Consider the following 22154-nt stretch of genomic DNA (forward strand, 5'->3'; position numbering starts at 1 on the left):
ATCAAGATTATGTACAAATTAAGTTACAAACAATGTGAAAAAAACACACAAACTAGCACAATTGGTTAGGAGCCCATAAAACGGCAGCCATCCTCTCCGGCGCCATTCTTAGATATTTGGGACAATTAATTCACTAAACCCTGAACCTCAACTAAATATTGTAATGAATAATGTGGAAATTGAGCAAGTTGAGGTGACTAAACTACTTGGAGTAACCCTGGATTTTAAACTTTTTGTATTTTTTACCCCTTTTTTCTCCCAAATTCCCCGAAACACAACCCCGCCAAGCCGCGCTGCTTCTTGACACACTGCACTCTTAACCCGGAAGCCAACCGCACCAATGTGTCGGAGGAAACACTGTACATCTGGTGACCAAACTCCATGGGACCAACACTTTACATGTTGCGTTTATATTTTTGTTCAGTTATAAAGTTGGGAACTTTTTGTTTTCATCCCGCACAGTACCTGGCAGCAATAAAACTTTTTGCGTGTAGGCTGCCAATAAACCTCAGAGAAGAAGAAGCAGGAAGAAGAGAAGGTCACAATTCCAAGATGGCAGCGCGCTGTGTGCTGGGGTCTATTTGGACCTCTCTATCTGGCGTTAAATGTGTGGCCAGCAGCAGCAATATGAGTGCCTATCAGAGTATAACCAATTGCCCTCAACTCTCGGTTTTTGGAATTATTCAAAGTAGAGGAATTCGACAAGGTGAGATTCTCCTTGAATCCTGTTGTAGCCATATGAGCTAGCAGTAGCGCATTCATTCAGTAACCTTTGCCCTTCGACAATGAGTATTTTAGGCGTTAAAGGTAGTTGTGGTAGTTGATTATAAGAATAAAGTCATTTGAACGACCATGTTGTAGTTGAATTTCTTTTTTTTAACTCACTAGAAGCACAAGCTAAACTAGCTTGCCGGTGTTGTGCCGAAAATCCCCCCCCTCGCGTGAACGCGCGCACACTCGATTCTTCATTGTTGTGACTTGCTTGCAAATTGAGATTTCTGCTCTTCACTCCGTTGTCAGTTTACCTTTAGAATTTCGGCAGGCAAGAAAATTACATTCCCGAAACACCACACCCCCTTTCTATTTTCCTTAGTTTTGTGGCTAGAGTCAAATACTTTCCGTGGCACACATAGTCAAAACATTCTATAGAACAAACTTCATGTCAGGATAGGCAACCGAAATTAATCATTCATGTATGTGTGTTATTAAACATAGGGAGTAACATGTAGGCAAGCAATAAACATTCAGAACAACTACTAGTCGAATAAGACATGATATGACGAATTTTGGCAAAGAGATTTATTTAGACTAAGACTCTTGAAACAGCCCAACTGAAAACTGCAGACATTACTGGCGCCTCCCCCGCGATCAAACCGCCATATTAAAATGAAACTCAGCCAAACGTGATCATTGACAGCTGCCTTGAAGGACACAAATAAAAAATGCTTTCTGCTACTAAGATCAGTGAAATGTAGGCTAAACTGAATGAATAATTGATGTGTGCGCGTTCACGCGAAGGGGGGGGGAAAGATTTTCGGCACAACACCTGTTCGTTATGAAACGGCAGCCTGGATTTGTACTAACTGTGACTGCCTATTTTGTTTGTTTACAGTCGTCGAAAAGAAAGAAGGCAAAACAACAATAGTAAGTGACAAGCTTGCTAACCTGTTGGTTCTTCATTGCACACTACTCATTTTGTGGTTTCTGTGGTGATGTGTTGCGTTTATCTCTAGCTATGGCGATGTATTGCATTTAACTTAATAGTACTAGTCAATATGGTATCCACACATTTCAAGATATTTAAGACAATCTCTATACCATGTTAGCTATCAACACTTATCTAGCTAGTAAATGTCTACAGTAGATTGGAAGTATTTGTGCGGTGCTTATTTAGTTATTGACTGTCATTGCATTCTTTCTCAGATTGAGGGATTACCACAGGATGCTCCAGCCGGACCACAGCCACCCAACCCCACAGCCCAGTGCCCCATCTACCGATGGAACCTGCAGAACAAATACAACTACACAGTAAGTGTTTTCACGGACACCTGACTGAATACATAGCTACTGCCTCTCGACTGCTCCACAGAACTAACACGGTGACCATGATCAGTGCTGGTCCACACACTCACATCTCCTATGTGTTTCATGCATTTTATATCAGTATGTGTGCCTGTTCTGTGAGCTCAGACCTACAGTAATTCCCTGTGTTTTGTCTTTGTCAGGATGTTCTGTTGCTCAGTCAGTTCATCAGGTCTGATGGAGGAATGTTGCCTCGTAGAGTCACTGGTCTCTGTGCCCAAGAGCACCGCAAGATCGCCATCTGTGTGCAAATGGCGCATAGAGCAGGTACGATACTCTGTGTGTCAGCTCTGGATACTCAACTATTGTGACGTGTATTTTCTTCAAGATGATAAACGTACTCTATTCCAGGTCTTCTCCCCGATCACAAACCACCTCTCCCAGAGGGACACGTACCAAAGAAGCCCAAGCCCCAGCTCAACAGGTAACTAGTGCGTGTGTGTTTGACTCCTGCAGTGTCTCCGAATGTACCTTCTCACACCTGTATTGTTTCTTGTTAGACCTCTCATCACATTACCTTTAACATTAACACTCGTCTTTCGCTAACCTTCTGTTGTCTCTGGCCAACTCACACCTGTGTCGTTTCATCACACAGATACCTGACTCGCTGGTCCATTGATTCGGTGAAGCCCATCTATAGGGCAGGGCTGAAGTGGTGTAAAAATCGCATCTCTGTCGGCCACCCAGCTCTCAGAAACAACGTACAATACGGCAAGAAAATCCTCTACCTGAAACATTGAGGACATGGGGGCATGTCAACCCGTAGGAGTCGGTGTGGGCGGGACATAGATGGGGTGCAGCAGTTCTATCGGATGTCTATCACCATGGAACTCCTGCCTCATTTGGGACTCGTCCATTGACTTTGAAAACTAGCCTTTTGAACAGCTGAGGGAGCATCTGTATTTGTCCAACCTATTTAGTGGCCGTTACCCATTGGAACAAGTCATTCGGAGCAATACCCAGAAACAACACCCTTTCTGTCATTCGGCCTTTGAAGATACCCTGAAAATTAACTCTGGAAAACTCAATTTATTGCAATTGGGCCAGTGGAACAACTGTTTCAATGTAGGTGGTATGTTGACATTGTGTACTTCAAGACAGATGTGCAAATAAAACAGATCTGCTTACTCTTCCTCCACTAGCTGTATACTGTGTGTGATTGCATGAGTAAGCATTTACTGGGCCTATTAGCAAAAGTAGCCAAGTGCATGTGGAAGGAAATCAAACGGAATGATTTTTGTTTCTGTTTATTTACGTTAAATAACAGGAAAGAAACATCTCTTGCATAAATATAACTCAGTTTTGTCTGCTTTCAGTGTGGGTGGGGATGAAACACTGCTTTTCTCAGATGAGTGGTTGATGGTATTATTATTATTTTTCTTCAGTATCTCACTTGCTCTTTAAAAACATGAAGGGCAGGCCCAGGTTCTTTGAGACTGTCGCTCATGTGTCTGTGCTGGGGTGTCATGGGTTCTTTAAAGGTGGTCAGGCCCAGTCACAGCATGCTGCTGATCACACACAGTACTGCTGCGCTCAAACTGCTAGATCCACAACCCTACACACACACTGATGGTTTGAAAGTCTTTATAACCCCCATCTGCTGCTTCTCAAATGACCCTTCATAAATCGAGACCATGTACAAGTCTCACATTACTCCCATTACTGATTCCGCTATTCCCAATGGGGGGAATCAAGTCCCAAGATACGCAGGTGTAAATGGAACTTATTCCTTTTTCTCACTGCGCATTTTGACCTCGAACTTAAGCATGAGGAAACTGGTGCCAGGCAGCTATTTGTTTGGGGTGGAGATCACAGAAATGGAGGTGTGGCAGAGGTGTGTCTACAGATATACCTATTCTGACCTTAACTTAATTCTACCATCTTTACACGTGAAGAAATCATGAATAAGGTCAAGTGAACCTGTCTGTTCTAAATGGAAAAACCTCTATTTTCTCTTTTTAGATAGAAATAACAGCTTTCTCCATGCACTGTCATTTATACATTGATAAGAGCCAGGTAAATGAGCAATCTGTTTGGATAAAACTATTGTAGATACAGTGCCTTCAGAAAGTATTCACAACCCTTTTTCCACATTTTGTTCTGTTACAGCCTGAATTTTACATTTATATTTTGTGTCACTGGCCTATACACAATACCCCATAATGTCAAAGTGGAGTTAAAAATGTTTTGAAATTAATCAAAAATGAAAAGTTTAATTGTCTTGAGTCAGTAAGAATTCAACCCTTTGTTATGGCAAGCCTAAATACGTTCAAGTGTAAAGATGTGCTTAACAAGTCACATAAGTTGCAGGGACTCACTGTGTGCAATAATAGTCTTTTAACAGAATTTTTTTAAGGACTACCTTATCTCTGTACCCCACACATACAATTATCTGTAAGGTCCCTCAGTTGAGCAGTGCTGTATCACATCCATCTGTGATTGGGAGTCCCATAGGGTGGCGCACAATTGGCCCAGCGTCGTCCGGGTCCGGGGTAGGCCGTCATTATAAAGAAGAAGTTGTTCTTAACTGACTTGCCTAGTTAAATAAAGGTTCAATATACATTTTTTTTTAAATGCTGTGAATTTCAAACAGACTCGATCACAAAACCAGGGAGGTTTTCCAATGCCTCGCAAAGAAGTGCTATTGGTAGATGTGTAGGGGAAAAAAACACAGACATTGAATATCCATTTGAGTATGGTGAAGTTATTACACTTTGTATGGTGTATCGATACACCTAGTCACTACAAAGATAAAGGCGTCCTTCCTAACTCAGTTGTTGGAGAGGAAGGAAACCGCTCAGGGATTTCACCATGAAGCCAATGGTGACTTTAAAAGACTTGCAGAGTTTAATTGCTGTGATAGGAGAAAACTGAGGATGGATCAACAACATTGTAGTTACTCCACAATACTAACCTAAATTACAGAGTAAAAATAAGGAAGCCTGTACATAATGAAAATATTACAAAACATGCATCCTGCTTGCAATATGGCATTAAAGTAAAACTGCAAAAAATGTGGCAAAGAAATTAACTTTATGTCCTGAATATGAAGGACTCTATTTTAACAAACCTAATGTAATGGTAAGTCTAAGAAGCACAGGTAGTTGTGCTCTACTGTAGGTTCAGGGGTGTGTCAAAAATATTTGAGCTATTTTCACTATCACAATAATCAGCGCACTTGCTGGTGTTGGCACAAAAGGGCTGGGTTTTGATGAATAAACAAGTTGTGGGTGGGTCGAGGCTTGTCCCCTCACTTGTCAATCAGAACGTGCTCCATGGCAAAATATGTGATTGCTTCAAGTTGTCCACATTGTTCTAAGTAATTGCAGGGCTTCAATAACATTCACACTGATATAGGGGAAAGTCTTACTGTAAATTGGATTATTAAAACAGCCTAAAAAGAGACTGAATAATTTGAATTAATAAAGCTTTTGTGATTAAGATTAATTTCCAAGTGAAGGAGCCAAAGCCTTTGTTGACTGTCTTKACTWTGCGATTGCATTGGGCAGGACAAGAAAAAGCCTTAATTGAGAGGAGGGGAGGCTATGCTTTGGTTTTTAACCTAGATACGAAGTACACAGGCACATTAGGCTTCTCTTGGATAGGCTGTGTTTCCACTGTCAAAATGCATGCCATAACCAACTGTGTTACTGATAAAATCAGCTTTTGGTTGGTCTTAGATATCCTAATCAAATATTTCCACCCCTCCCATCTGAGCGCAAGCAAGCTGAAATAAGACAGGTAAATTGCCAAACCTGGCGTTAGGGTTTGAAAATGCCGGTGCTCCAGTTTTTGCGTGATGAAATTGCAAACTAATGTGCGTTTGACACTAGCACCGCCTTAACGCTAGCCAGAAATGGAGCCCAAAGCGTTATGTTTGGTGCAAATCCAACACAACAGATCACTGAGGTTTTTAGGGTAAAAATAAACGGAATAGAGCTAAGCACAGGCAAAATCCTAGAGGAAAACCTGGTTCAGTTTGCTTTCCAACAGACACTGGGAGACAAATTCACCTTTCAGCAAGACAGTAACCTAAAACACACGGCCAAATATACACTGGAGTTGCTTACCAAGATGACATTTAATTTTCCTGAGTGGTCTAGTTACAGTTTTAACTTAAATTGTCTTGAAATTCTATGGCAAGACTTGAAAATGGCTGTCTAGCAATGATCAACAACCAACTTGACAGGGCTTGAAGAATTAAAAAAAGAATGTGCAAATATTGTACAATCCAGGTGTGCCAAGCTCTTAGAGACTTACCCAGAAAGTTTCACAGCTGTAATATGACAAAGGTGATTCGAACATGTATTCACTCAGGGGTGTAAATACTTACGTTAATGAGTTATTTCTGTACTTCATTCTCAATAAATTTGCAAACATTTCTAAAAACATGTTTTATTTTGTCATTATGGGGTATTGTGTGTAGATGGGTGTGAGAAAAAACCCGATGTAATCTATTTTGAATTCAGGCTCTAACATAACAAAATGTGGAATAAGTCAAGGGGTATGAATACTTTTTGAAGGCACTAAATAGGGTACATTACTATTGTTTTAGATCTATTTTACCTTATGATCGCTGGAGAAGAACGGGAAACCAGTTATATGGCATGAATCTGAAAGGCATATCATAACATGACAGGTATTTATGCCCCTTTACCACAGTGAAGTATGAAATGCTGTGTCATTATACCAAATTGTAATTGTATGGCCTTCTTGCAAGGATCCAATTTGGAGATGCAAACCGAATGGGATGAAGGCAGACTGACACCAAATGTAACCTTTGTGCTCTCTAGATTATAGTTTCCAATTTGTACGGTATATGTTCAATATTATTAGCCACTATCGGTAGCGACCGTAAGTAATAAGCACGTACAGTATATTTAACTACCAATTTAGTGTTTGTTCCCTTCAATTGGTAGTGGTGATGTGGGATTATTTAAGATACTCTTTGAAGATGGGCAGGGACTCTGCTGTCCTAGCTTCAGGGGGAAGCTGATTCCACCATTGGGGTGCCAGCACAGAGAAGAGCTTGGACCTGGCTGAGCAGGAGCTTCCTTACCATAAGGGTGGAGGGCCAAGAGACCAGGGGTGGCAGAACGGAGTACTCAGGTTGGGATGTAGGATTTGAGCATAGACTGAAGGTAGGGAGGGGCAGTTTCTCTTGCTGCTCCGTAGGCAAGTACCATGGTCTTGTAGTGGATGTGAGCATCGACTGGAAGCCAGTGGAGTGTGCGGAGGAGCGGGATGACATGGGAGAACTTGGGAAGGTTGAACACCATGTGGGCTGCAGCGTTCTGGATAAATTGCAGGAGCTCCCCGCTTGTGCCAACAGCGAGCTGCAGTAGTCCAGACGGGAGATCGCAACTGCCTGGATTAGGACCTGTGCCGCTTCCTGTGTGAAGTATGGTTGTACTCTACAGATGTTGTAATGTAAAGCATGAACCTGCTCTGTGCCAGAGCTATCTATGAACAGCTATTCCAGTAAATTGGGTCTGTTGTTCTGTTGCTAATATACTTATCACGTATTGCAGTTCCATGACAAAAATAAACTCTCCAGCCATGTGATTTCATCAGAGTTCAGTTTGAGTCAAGGGCCAAAAATTCTTATCGATTACAACTTTTTTCAGAGAAACCGCTCTGCGATGGTGTCTACTTTCCACTGAAACTCACATAGGTGGTTTCAAACTCAGCGTGTGGATGTCCCATAGTCGAGGCATAGGGAGGAACCTAGTAGGAGGACAGGCATGGCTGGTGTATTAGCATAAATGACAACAATCGTTTGGTTTGGAAGGAATCAGTGTCTAACTGCAAGCATTGCAAAGCAATCACTAGTCTGCTACTCAGTGGAGTAAATGTGTGGTCCAAGTCTGGGTTTAAGGGTCTCTTTTCCAAGTTTAAAAGGTAAACATTCAACATTGGCCATGCTGTCAATCCAGCATGACTTCTGCCACTTTCAAAACACCTGGAAACTCAGAACTGGGAAATCTCAGACTTCAGTGAGTTCAAGAAAACTGGGAACTCGGACAAAAACACGCTCCGACTGGGAAAATATGTTTTGAACGGTCATCCAACTCGAAATTCCAAGTCGGGAACTCTGGCCTTTTTCTAGAGCTCTGACCTGAAGATCACTAATGTTATGACTCGACCTTGTTTTTTTTTAAAGGCTGTAAATGAGGCTGAATGAACTATTTTGCTTCCAGACATGGCTTCGCTCATAGCCAGGTGTAAGTGGTAAGGTGTTGGTACCTCTGTTGGGACAGCTTTCTGTAGGCCCTAACAGTTTGTGGGCACCGTTTGTCACTGTTATAGTCCAATTGATGTATTGTTTAGTGTTGTGTTGTGTAGTGGCTTTGCTGGCATGCAGATTTACATGCACACACACACACACATTTACACACCACAAAGATACTCATCCCTGTTAAATGAACAGCTGTGAGATGTTTTAGACACAGGGTCAGGACACGCACACAGTATTATCTATCACTTGTCCATTGCAATCATTCTGTTGAGCACGCAACAAAAACATTTTGATACATGTTTAGACTAACTACATCCAGATATAGTACTGTATTACATTTATCCCTGGCCCTCTGTTTTGGCTTCTGGTTGAATCATGTTGGCTTCCCTTGTGAAAAATATGGTGACTATATAATATTGTCTGAAATGTGTAATTCTAAAACTCAAGGCTAGACTAACAGTGGGTGGTGTGCACAAGGCTTGGCCTGAAATATAACTATCTAAAGGGAAAGGCTGTCAGTTTTCTTTCAATTCCATCCCAGATTGAGCACTGAAGACCAGTTTGAATACTACCCAGGGAATTACTTAACCATGTTCTAGAATCTATATTCCATCTGGTGAAGATCCACAATCAGCAGAGCAAGGCTTCCATTGACCATTTTGCAGACTCGTGAGTTTATCCATTCAGCCTTGCTCACGTCCTCGCTACTGACCCACGACTGGAACTGCTGTCAACAGATAGGCCTACAGCTGTTTTATATGATATGTTAGCCAAAACAGCCAGCTTTACAGAGCAGAACAATAAAATATGGAGTCCAGATCCAGAAGAGGATGCCTGGATAGTTTCCTCACAGAAAGACTGGGCTCTCAACTGCCAACCCAAATCATTGTCAGCGCCAATAACAAGGCTAGTTTAGTATAATAGTGCATGGCCACCAGAGCATGTCCAACAGAAGTAACCTCATGTTCATATTACATTTTGTCTCCCACAAAGACTCTTTGAAGGGCTTTTCAAGGAACTCAAGGAACTGGATCTATTTCTAAAGACAGACAATTTGTTGGAAGGAAACCCCACCCATGGGGGGAAAGTTAGACCGACTGTACCTGTTAGAATGGCCCTGGTAAAGAAGTGGTGTAGTGAGAGATTTGGCACTCTGTTACCTTTGGGGATGTCCTAACTCAGAGGGTCCATGAAGTTGATGGAGGGGTCGAGGTCAGCCATCTCCAGGATGGATTTCTTCTTCAGGTTTTGCGGCTCAGTGAAGTGCAGGAAGCACCTGAGTTCACCCGTCTCCGAGGAGGACAGACCTGCAGGATAGACAGAACACACACAAACTCACTCATTCCCTGACAGCATGATATGATTCTGTCCATGTATGAGAGTGAAAACACAGTACAACATATGTGTACACTACAGATGCACAATGTGCAGTGTGTAATATATGATGGTCTGGATTCTGGTTCCAACTTCCAATACACTCGGAGCTAAAAACGACACAGCTGAGTCATCATCTCCATGCAAAAACACACACAGCTGTGTCCCATCTTCCAACAGACAGAGCACATTCTCAACTGGTAACCACCACACTCTCTACGTGGAGCCATCCATTTCATTAATTACTTTGAACAGTAGCTTTACCCTCAAAGCTGCGGTTTGTCTGCACCAGACTGTGGGGACTCTTAATGGAGATGCCGCGCGGGACCACAGACACCTCCTAATCAATGGTGTGGACAGTGGTGGGCAGCCTCTTCTCCTCATTCACCTTGATCTGCAACCCAAACCAAACAACAACCATTACCAAACATCCGTCACAGCATCCATTACTCATCACTCAGTCATGACGGTCATCTGCATCAAGTCACTGCACATTCATCACTTATTAATAAGCAAAACACCTATTTCAACATTCAAACAACATACTTTGTCATACTTCTCCTCACCATGACGTCCTCCTCCATAGCCTCGTCCCCCTCCCCTTGTCTCTGTGGGCTCATACTTATGTGAGGGGTCTCCCACGTATCGACCTTTTCCTGCAGAAGAAACCTCCGCTAGCATTGCCTCGGTGTGGCAGGGGGAAGCCGGTGCCAGTCCACACAGTTGAAACTGGATTGGGGAGAGGATACAAACACATACAGTGGGGAGAACAAGTATTTGATACACTGCCGATTTTGCAAGTTTTCCTACTTACAAAGCATGTAGAGGTCTGTAATTTTTATCATAGGTACACTTCAACTGTGAGAGACGGAATCTAAAACAAAACTCCAGAAAATCACATTGTATAATTTTTAAGTAATTAATTTGCATTTTATTGCATGACATAAGTATTTGATCACCTACCAACCAGTAAGAATTCCGGCTCTCACAGACCTGTTAGTTTTTCTTTAAGAAGCCCTCCTGTTCTCCACTCATTACCTGTATTAACTGCACCTGTTTGAACTCGTTACCTGATCAAAGACACCTGTCCACACACTCAATCAAACAGACGCCAACCTCTCCACAATGGCCAAGACCAGAGAGCTGTGTAAGGACATCAGGGATAAAATTGTAGACCTGCACAAGGCTGGGATTGGCTACAGGACAATAGGCAAGCCGCTTGGTAGAAGGCAACAACTGTTGGCGCAATTATTAGAAAATGGAAGAAGTTCAAGATGACGGTCAATCACCCTCGGTCTGGGGCTCCATGCAAGATCTCACCTCGTGGGGCATCAATGATCATGAGGAAGGTGAGGGATCAGCCCAGAACTACATGGCAGGACCTGCCCAATGACCTGAAGAGAGCTGGGACCACAGTCTCAAAGAAAACCATTAGTAACACACTACGCCGTCATGGATAAAATCCTGCAGTGCACGCAAGGACCCCCTGCTCAAGCCAGCGCATGTCCAGGCCCGTCTGAAGTTTGCCAATGACCACTGGATGATCCAGAGGAGGAATGGGAGAAGGCATGTGGTCTGATGAGACAAAATAGAGACTTTTTGGTCTAAACTCCACTCGCCGTGTTTGGAGGAAGAAGAAGGATGAGTACAACCCCAAGAACACCATCCCAACCGTGAAGCATGGAGGTGGAAACATCATTCTTTGGGGATGCTTTTCTGCAAAGGGGACAGGACGACTGCACCGTATTGAGGGGAGATGGATTGGGCCATGTATCGCGAGATCTTGGCCAACAACCTCCTTCCCTCAGTAAGAACATTGAAGATGGGTCGTGGCTGGGTCTTCCAGCATGACAACAACCGAAACAACACACAGCCAGGGCAACTAAGGAGTGGCTCCGTAAGAAACATCTCAAGGTCCTGGAGTGGCCTAGCCAGTCTCCAGACCTGAACCCAATAGAAAATCTTTGGAGGGAGCTGAAAGTCCGTATTGCCCAGCGCCAGCACCGAAACCTGAAGGATCTGGAGAAGGTCTGTATGGAGGAGTGGGCCAAAATCCCTGCTGCAGTGTGTGCAAACCTGGTCAAGAACTACAGGAAACGTTTGATCTCTGTATTTGCAAACAGAGGTTTCTGTACCAAATATTAAGATCTGCTTTTCTGATGTATCAAATACTTATGTCATGCAATAAAATGCAAATTAATTACTTAAAAATTATACAATGTGATTTTCTGGATTTTTGTTTTAGATTCCGTCTCTCACAGTTGAAGTGTACCTATGATAAAAATTACAGACCTCTACATAAGTTGTAAGTAGGAAAACCTGCAAAATCGGCAGTGTATCAAATACTTGTTCTCCCCACTGTATGTACAACAGGGCACACAGAGAGAGAGTAGAGAGAGAGAGAAAAAAAGAGAGAGAGAGCAAGAGAGAACATCTGAATAGGAGAAGGGATCACAACCCCAAAGCCACAACAGTGACTTGCTAAAAGCAAGCTGGCTATAAATATTGTGGCGGAAGAGGTTATAAACTATTTCCTTTGGACCCCTTACCCMAAAAAAAGCTTTTTTTTATCACTGATCTCATCATATGAAACCCCTTGTGCAATGAAATAGTCACCCTGTATGCCCAGAATTTGTAGATAGTACCTCAGGCTGACCAGGGAAGTCTGCAGGGCAGCTTTTTGTTCACTGCTCAAAGTTAAACCGTTGCCAGAAACGAGGTCCAGAGAGTAGTATAACGTCTTGGAGTCCATTGCATATATACAGTCTGTATCACTGAAAAGTAAATACTTTTATTTCTATAAAATAAAGAAGGCAAAGTGTTAGCAAGTTTACGTGGGGACAGCTGCTAAGCAGGTCCAGTTGCCAATGTAAACAAATCTTCTTAGTTACGTGTAGTCACAGGAACTGCTGGTTGCTCCCCCAAAAGGAGGCCGCGTTCCAGACCATGTACAAAGCAGTCGCCATAGAGATCCTAATTCCTAACCCTTTAAAGTTCAACAATGTTCTGAAAATCGCAGCTGTTGTGGTCAGGGAGAAATCTAAACCAGTCCAATTGGAATGAATAGCAGGTGATTATTTCCTGATTTTACTTATTCAGAAAAATATAAGTAAGGCATGTGATATATATATATATATGTGAGAAATTGTGTAATAGAATTATTGTCAACCTAAAATACTGTCATATAATTATAAACACAGTTTATATGGATTTTATACCAATTTTCTGTATAAATAGCCTCTAAAATATATGTAAACAGACCATAAATGTATACATTTTTGTTTCCTTGGAAAGCTTTGAATGTTATTATATGATACCATATCAGTACTTGTTGCATTTAAAACTTGTCTAAGTCCTATCATCAACTGATTTCAGACAGTGTATGGCTGTGGATTGACTGTATTGTTTGAATGGAATGTTGGCATATTCAGACAGGAAACGCCACGTATTCGTTTAACCAGTTATTCGAAGATTACATGCAGTACATTAGTCTTGGCGCTAGGCTCTGCTCCTTCAGGGGTAGAGCATACATCATGTAAAATGCAATAATAACAGGCAGAGAACAAGGTATGCTTTACCAATCCCCCTGACCGAACAAAGCAGAGCCCAAGCAGTTGGAGGCTGGGTTGGGTGGTGAAAAAGCAGAAAACAGACATGCATAGCGAGTAACACATGTAACAGCATGTCACCAAGATCACTAGCGCATAGCTTGCGGATTGCAGCCATCATGTGTGCAAACTTGGTCAACTAATAGACTGATGTATTAAGGTTGTGTGATGACTCTAATCGGTACAATAACACCTGATGCTATCACTCAGGTTTCCTGTATAAACCTGCTGCACTTTATTTATTTTGAAAAAATAATCAAATGATTCCTTTAAAACTGTCTGGCTAGCTAGCGAACAAACAGTGCAAATAATCTTCAAATTCATTGTTTTACACATTATCTTATCACAGCACTGGCACCAAGGTTGACCAACTCCCTTACCAAAATGGCTGACCTTTTATACCATAACAAGAAGATACTTGTCCATTTTGTATTTTAAATCCTAATTTATGGCAGTCCTGCTGCACAAATTACGTAGTGACTACACAGATCTGACTTTTCTGGACCTTTCTTCTCGGCTGCTAAAGGTCCGGTGTGTGTAGGGGGCTATGGAAAGCCACTGGGGCGGTTAGGTATTACTCCTTTTGGTTTCCATAAAAAGCGGGAAAAAACATTTCTTGTCTCTGTGGTAGGCGAAGTGAATAACGTGATATGAGTCCGCCTGTAATATTAGATTTGGATTTATATGGGCAGGGTCAAGTTTACCAGTCGGGCTCTGGTGATGAAGCAGTGCTGGATGCCAAACTATCCTGCTCCTCTGCTGTTCCTATGGGGGGCACTCTGCAGGAATGTCTGCCCTATGATGGGGTGTGTGAGGTTTTCATCCTGACATTGACTGACACTGAATTGATTATGACAGAGCTTTTTGCCGGAGACTGGAGTGATGTGCTCTGATGTGCTCTGACCCTTTCCCCAGGCTTGTATAGAAAAGGGGAGGGATGTGTGGCAAAGATAGGCACTTCTCTCTCCGCTATTGCATTTGCGTACTCTCCCACCTATTTGTGCACGCTATTTGTTTCATTGTGCCAATTGTTTTGTCAATGTTTATCAATGCCCCGTGAAATACATATTCATCAATGAAGTTACTGTTAATCACATAATATCCCCCCATTAATTTAGAATGTTGTATTCTGTAAATGTTGATAATTCATTCAATTTAATATAAATTCATAGCATTCTCATTCTCCAACTGGAAATGTTGTTTGATGAGCTCACAAACTGCACATTACTTGTGATAAAGAACTTTTGGTTTATTTAATTGCATTTACCAGTTTAGGCCTACTGTCAGTTTCTACTGACAGCTTCTCATCCTCTCACCCCTGAGTCTGTCTGAGATCTCATGAAAGGAGGATTTGGGACCGGAAAGAGAGCAGAGAGGATGCAACAGAAAGGAGGAAGAGAAGTATGCCCACATGTCCCCATCACTTCCATTCAGTGTTAGCTTATGGTGACTAAAGTTAGCTGAAGTTTGTATTGACTACTTAAAGACAACTGAACCATGGACCACTGTTTCTCCTGGTCCATAGACTACTTCAGTGTGATGAACCATCTAATATCAAGTTGTAAAATAGTGAACTACTCCTTTAAGGCCCAGTAGGTAAAACAGTTCTCATAAATCCTGCTTTGTGTTCTCTACCCATTCTGTCCTGGCTGGTTATTTCCATGCCTTCCGCCAGGGCACCAGAACCCTACTGTTTCCCAGGCTCTGTTCATTTAGTGTGATTGCCTCGGGCCGAAATCAGATGCTACAGCCTCAGTGGAGACTGGAGACTACAGCCCCCTCACTCTTCCTACCTCCCTCGTCCCCTCTCCCTTGTCCTCCCCATGGCCCTGACTACAGCCAGAGAACACAAAGAGACCGAGTGGGGTGACTTTTCCTGTGTATACACACTCTCTCACAAACACATACACAAACATATACACAGGTGCAGCTCATGTTTACCATCTGCGTACTCTACATGCACATGAGCATGTACTCGCACACAGTCATACTGAAACACACTAATGCTCAAACACTTTCAACATATGTCTCCCTATTACATATGTCTCCCCCCCCCCCCCCCCCTGATGTTGGAGTTGGTAGGCTGTGGTCCCACTCCTCTGGGAACCTCACCTCCCAGGCGACCAGCGTTGCCAAGGAACTAATCCTGAGGGACAAAAGGTGGGAACGGGGTGGAATACGATGCCTCCATAGCAGGGATCATCAACTAGATTAAGCTGCAGGCTGATTTTTGGTCACGGGGCCGTAACATAATTATAAATTATTTTTTAGACAGTAATTTGACTGCCCAAACAGATATAATATTTGACTAAAACATAATCATTTCAAACCTTGCCTACATTTGTATACGATCACGTATCTATTATGTGTGGGAATACTTTAGAACAGATTTCCACATTTAAAATCACTTGAAGCTGATTTGTTGGTGTTTTTACAGTATTTTATGAACAACCATACAAAAAAAACTCTCAGAAAACTTGGGGGGCCAAATAAAATCAGAGAGAAACCCTGCTCTATAGCATCTGATTGGTTGGCGTTGGGACACGCAATCGTCTGATTGGCTGGAACAAACTCACAGGGTCAGAGGTCAGATCCATCGATCATGGCGGTGACATGGAGGAAGAGTGACCCCCATGGAACTCAAACATGATTTATACCAGTGATGTGTTTAAACCCTGGATGACTGACAGGGGGACTGTATTGAAACCACCACGCAGCCATCTTGGTACTCCTCCAGTGGGAAAAAAAGATTTTGGAAGCTATAGAAATGCACTTATTAATGTCTACATTCGTTTTTGACACATTTATTATATTACAGACACCTTAATGCATACTTTGAAATTATATTAAGTGAGATACAAATGAAAATGAAAAATGAACAAATATATAGAAAGATTTTCCTTCAAGTTTTTTGTTGTTGAGAGTACTGTTACTATCCACCGACAACAACAAACATCCTTAAATACATGTAATTCTGTCTTTGAAATACTGTAGAGTTCCATTAACTCCTTTGGAGGACTGCTCCTACTGGGGAGTGACAATATGGCCAAACAGTGGCTTCATAGTCTCTTAATGGCTAATACATAGCATTGGCAATGCAGAGTTTATATACAGTACCAGTCCAAAGTTTGGACACACCTACTCATTCAAGGGTTTTTATTTATTTGTACTATTTTCTACATTATAGAATAATAGTGAAGACATCAAAACTATGAAATAACACATATGGAATCATGTAGTAACCTGATGCAGCACTCCATCACTCTCCTTCTTGGTCAGATAGCCCTTACACAGCCTGGAGGTGTGTTAGGTCATTGTCCTTTTGAAAAACAAATGATATTAGTCACACTAAGCGCAAGCCAGGTGGGATGGTGTAACGCTGCAGAATGCTGTGGTAGCCATGCTGGTTAAGTGTGCCTTGAATTTGAAATAAATCACTGACAGTGTCAGAACAAATTTCCACCGCTCTAATGTCCATTGCTCGTGTTTCTTGGCCCAAGCAAATCTCTTCTTCTTATTGGTGTCCTTTAGTAGTGGTTTCTTTGCAGCAAATCGCCCAAGAAGGCCTGATTCACACAGTCTCCTCTGAACAGTTGATGTTGAGATATGTCTGTTACTTGAACTCTGTGAAGCATTTCTTTGGGATGCAATTTCTGAGGCTGCAGTTAACTCTATTGAACGTATCCTCTGCAGCAGAGGTAACTCTGGGTCTTCCTTTCCTGTGGCGGTCCTCATGAGAGTCAGTTTCATCATGGCGCTTGATGATTTTTGCGACTGCACTTGAAGAAACTTTCAAAGTTCTTGAAATGTTCTGCATTGACTGACCATGTCTTAAAGTAATGATGGACTGTCATTTCTCTTTGCTTATTTGAGCTGTTCTTGCCATAATATGGACTTTTACCAAATAGGGCTTTAAAATGTATACCACCCCTACCTTGTCACAACACAACACAACTGATTGACTCAAACTCATTAATTAAGAAGGAAATTCCACAAATGTACTTTTAACAAGGTACAACTGTTAATTGAAATGCATTCCAGGTGAGAAGCTGGTTGAGATAATGCCAAGAGTGTGCAAAGCTGTCATCAAGGCAAAGGCTGGCTACTTTGAAGAATCTCAAATATAAAATATATTTTCATTTGTTTAACACTTTTTTGGTTACTACTTTATTCCATATGTGTTATTTCATAGTTCTGATGTCTTTACTATTATTCTACAATGTAGAAATTTGTAAAAATAAAGAAAAACCCTGGAATGAATAGGTGTGTCCAAACATTTGACTGGTACTGTACATAATTGGTTTATACCCATTGAACACATCACACAAACACACACACACACCACCTCTTCATCTTGCGATAGGCCATGGGTAAATTATTTGCACTGAGCTGAGAGTAGACAGAAAGATCAAGAAAAGAGAAAGAGGGAGAGAGATGACTTAATAAAGAAGTGTCTGTGGTGTAATGTAGCGCTGAGACACAATGCCAAGAATGTGGTGAGAGCCCTGGGTTCGATGGGTTTCTCACACACACACGTTCATAGTGTGTGAATGTACACACACATCTTTGCACGTACGTGGATAAACATACTCCTTGCAGCACTGAAGTCTGGATTAGCAGTGGATAAATGTCTTGATCCAGACTAGGACTGCATCCCAGTCTCAACTGATCCGTTATCCCCTTTACATGGTGAATGATTCTGCCTTGCCCAACACCTACATATTCAACACAGCAATGGGCTGTGTCACAATCACAATACTCTAAATCTATGGCTTCATTTCCAAAGGGATTGTGTGTTGGTGTAGCAGTCTTTTGACTCAGTGCATTGGTCCATATCCCACTTCATTATGATAGGCTAATTTATTGAAACTGTCACACATTTTCTCACACCCCTCCACTGCAGCCCAAACCCAATGTCAGAACAGATCCACTGTGTTTGCAGTCTGACCGCTGGTCAGGTCGGGTTCAGGCTTCACTGTGAGGTTTGAACTGCTTCTCCACTGCTGGGTCTGGAGTACGCAGGTTCCCAGGCTCCTTTGCTCTTAACTCCAGATTAATTCTGCTCTGCTGAGCTGGCAACAAACTGGTGCTCTTCCCTCTGCTCACCAGCAGTGCTGGCTATCACACACACACACCACACACACACACACACACACACACACACACACACACACACACACCACACAACAAACACACACACAACCACACCACACACCACACACCACCACACACACAACACACACACACACAACACACACACACACACACACACACACACCACACACACACCACACACACACACACACACACACACACACACACACACACACACACACACAACACACACACCACACACACACACACACACACACACACCACACACACACACACACACACACCACACACACCACACACACACACACACACACACACACACACACACACACACACACACACACACACACACACACACCACACACACACACACACACACACCACACACACACACACACACACACACACACACACACACACACACACACACACACACACACACACACACACACACACACACACACACACACACACACACACACACACACACACACACCACACACACAACACACACACACACACACACACACACACACACACACACACACACACACACACACACACAGCACACACACACACACACACACACACCACACACACACACACACACACACACACACACACACACACACACACACACACACACACACACACACACACACACACACACACACACACACACCACACACACACACACACACACACACACACACACACCACACACACACACACACACACACACACACACACACACACACACACACACACACACACACACACACACACACACACACACACACACACACACACACACACACACACACACACACACACACACACACACACACACACACACACACACACACACACACACACACACAACACAACACACACACACACACACACACACACACACACACACACAAATATAGTTATACCAAACACCTTCCTAATATTGAGTGTCACCTCAGTACAACCTAATTTTGTCAGGGCATGGACTACAAGGTGTCGAAGGTGTTTCACAGGGATACTGGCCCATGTTGACTCCAATGCTTCTCACATTTGTGTCAAGTTGTCAAGTTCTTCCACACCAATCTCGACTAACCATTTCTGTATGGACCTCACTTTGTGCACGAGGGCATTGTCATGTGTGACACACATAAAATGTATGGTCACATTTGTGTTTATGTATTGTTTCTTTGTATTGGGGAAGAATCCTTTTACTGAAATGTCCGTTCTCCAAGGTTTTGCTGTTGCGATACATTTATACTACTGTTGGCCAGTAGGGGACAGTGAGACATGTTCACTTCACACTGGGACTATATGCGATCCTGCACCTGTGTGTTCTCATAATTGAGAAAACCTTAGAAAGAGAAGCCACGTTCTCCTGTTTCATCATTAATCCTGTGTTACAGGTCAGTAAAGTGCAAAATTACGCTGAATACCACAATATAGTTTTGTAACTTGCCTGATGAAGTGAATGTAATGGTTTTGAAAAACATAGTAATTGTAAAACTTCGTACTATACAGAAAACGCATGTCGAGTGTAAAATGAAATGATGGCGGTGCATTCCTTTTGATCTAGGAAAAAACAAATAGTTAACTCATGACCATTTATATTTTTGAAAAAGACACACTTGACAATATCCTAAGGGTTTAGAGAACGTAATGTTGTAACTGTGATGTTTAAGAATTTTTAATTGTTGTGCTGTAAATGTTAGAAAAGCCGCTAGCTATATGCTAACTCCTGTTAGCTGTTTGCTAACTCCGGTCAGTTGGTTGCTAGCTTGCCAGGTTTTTGCTAGCTTGTTCAGTAATTTTCCAATAATTAGCATTAATGTCATTTGTAATGGTCTGGTCTTTCTATCAGCCCTTCGTACACTGGGTGAATGTATTTTGATCATGGGTATGAAGTAACTTCTAATAAATTATACGGGGCTATGGGGCTATAGTGGGCAACAGCCAACTACATAATTATAACCTAAACAGGTGAATTAAAGTTAAAAGTAAATGTGTTTGGGGTATAAATGCAAAGAATTTTAGGATGTGAATTGGATTGGAATTTAATATTTTTTTATGTGTAAATTTATGTATTTTTGACATGTTTATGAAATAATATGTCAGGGATTTATGAGACAAATTAGTAAATACACTTTAAAGAAAAAAACAACAACATTGAAATACAATGAAAAGACAGAAAAATACAATTTGCACTTGAGGGAATGTTAAATATAATAATTGAGAGAACCTTTGAAAGAGAAGCCACGTTCTCCTGTTTCGTCATTTATCCTGTGTTAAATGAACTATTATCTACTGCACCAGTCCCTAAACTGGGACCTGTAACACATGCTGAAACAGGAAAGGGCCTTCCGCAAACTGTTGCCACAAAGTTGGAAGCTCAGAATCGTCTAGAATGTCATTGTATGCTGTAGTGTTAAGAATTCCCTTCACTGGAACTAAGGGGCCTAACCCAAACCATGAAAAACCGCCCCAGACCGGTGGAGGCTGCTGAGGGGAGGACGGCTCATAATAATGGCTGGAATAGAATGGCATCAAACATATGGAACCTATGTGCTTGATGTATTGGATACCATTACACTCATTCCGCTCCAGCCATTACCACGAGCCCGTTCTCCCCAATTAAGGTGTCACCAACCTCCTGTGCCCCAGACTATTATTCCTCCTCCACCAAGCTTTACAGTTGGCACTATGCATGTGGGCAGGTAGCGTTCTACTGGCATCCGCCAAATCCATCGCCAGATGGTGAAGCGTGATTCATCACTCCAAAGAAAGCGTTTCCACTGCTTCAGAGTCCAATGGCGGTGAGCTTTACACCACTCCAGCCAAAACAAACACTTCAGCACTCACTTTGGCACTTGTTGCTCCTAGATGTTTCCACTTCACAATAACAGAACTAACAGTTGACTGGGGCAGCTCTAGCAGGGCATAAATTTGACAAACTGACTTGATGAAAAGGTGGCATCCTATGACGGTGCCACGTTGAAATTCACTGAACTCTTCAGTACGGGCCATTCTACTGCCAATGTCTGTATGTGGAGATTGCATGGCTGTGTGCTCGATTTTATACACCTGTCAGCAACGGGTGTGGCTGAAACAGACGAATCCACTCATTTGAAGGGATGTCCATATACATACAAAAAATCACTAAAGCTGGAGACTCTTATCTCCCTCACAAGCTTTAAGCACCAGCTGTCAGAGCAGCTCACAGATCACTGCACCTGTACGTAGCCCATCTGTAAATAGCCCGTCCAACTACCTCATCCCCATACTGTATTTATTTATTTTGTTCCTTTGCACCCCAGTATCTCTACTTGCACATTCATCCTCTGCACATTCGACCATTCCAGTGTTTAGTTGCTTTATTGTAATTACTTCACCATCATGGCCTATTTATTGCCTTACCTCCCTTATCCTACCTCATTTGCACATGCTGTATATATACTTTTTCTACTGTATTATTGATTGTATGTTTGTTTATTCCATGTGTAACTCTGTGTTGTTGTATGTGTCGAACTGCTTTGCTTTATCTTGGCCAGGTCGCAGTTGCAAATGAGAACTTGTTCTCAACTAGCCTACCTGGTTAAATAAAGGTGAAATAAAATAAAAAATAAAACATATTAAAGCCTTGAATGAGTAGATTTGTCCAAACTTTTGACTGGTACTGTATAGTGTATCAAGCATACAACAATTCCAACACCTCCCCAGGGAGATAGACA

General features: G+C 42.3%; 1 protein-coding gene and 1 pseudogene across 1 annotated transcript; one reads left to right on the top strand and one right to left on the bottom strand.

The window, feature by feature from the left end:
* The first annotated feature begins 312 nt into the window (after positions 1-312).
* On the top strand, positions 313-3220 carry LOC111954510 (large ribosomal subunit protein mL66). The gene is made up of 6 exons (XM_023974297.2): positions 313-706; positions 1613-1644; positions 1924-2028; positions 2226-2349; positions 2434-2506; positions 2678-3220. Exons 1-6 carry the CDS (start codon positions 382-384, stop codon positions 2820-2822), a joined length of 804 nt encoding a protein of 267 aa, XP_023830065.1. The 5' UTR covers positions 313-381; the 3' UTR covers positions 2823-3220.
* Positions 3221-3456: 236 nt separating this feature from the next.
* Positions 3457-12474, bottom strand: LOC111954511 (radial spoke head protein 9 homolog; annotated as a pseudogene).
* Positions 12475-22154: the final 9680 nt, after the last annotated feature.

The sequence above is a fragment of the Salvelinus sp. IW2-2015 genome, linkage group LG28, assembly GCF_002910315.2.
Source record: "Salvelinus sp. IW2-2015 linkage group LG28, ASM291031v2, whole genome shotgun sequence".
Taxonomy (NCBI): domain Eukaryota; kingdom Metazoa; phylum Chordata; class Actinopteri; order Salmoniformes; family Salmonidae; genus Salvelinus; species Salvelinus sp. IW2-2015.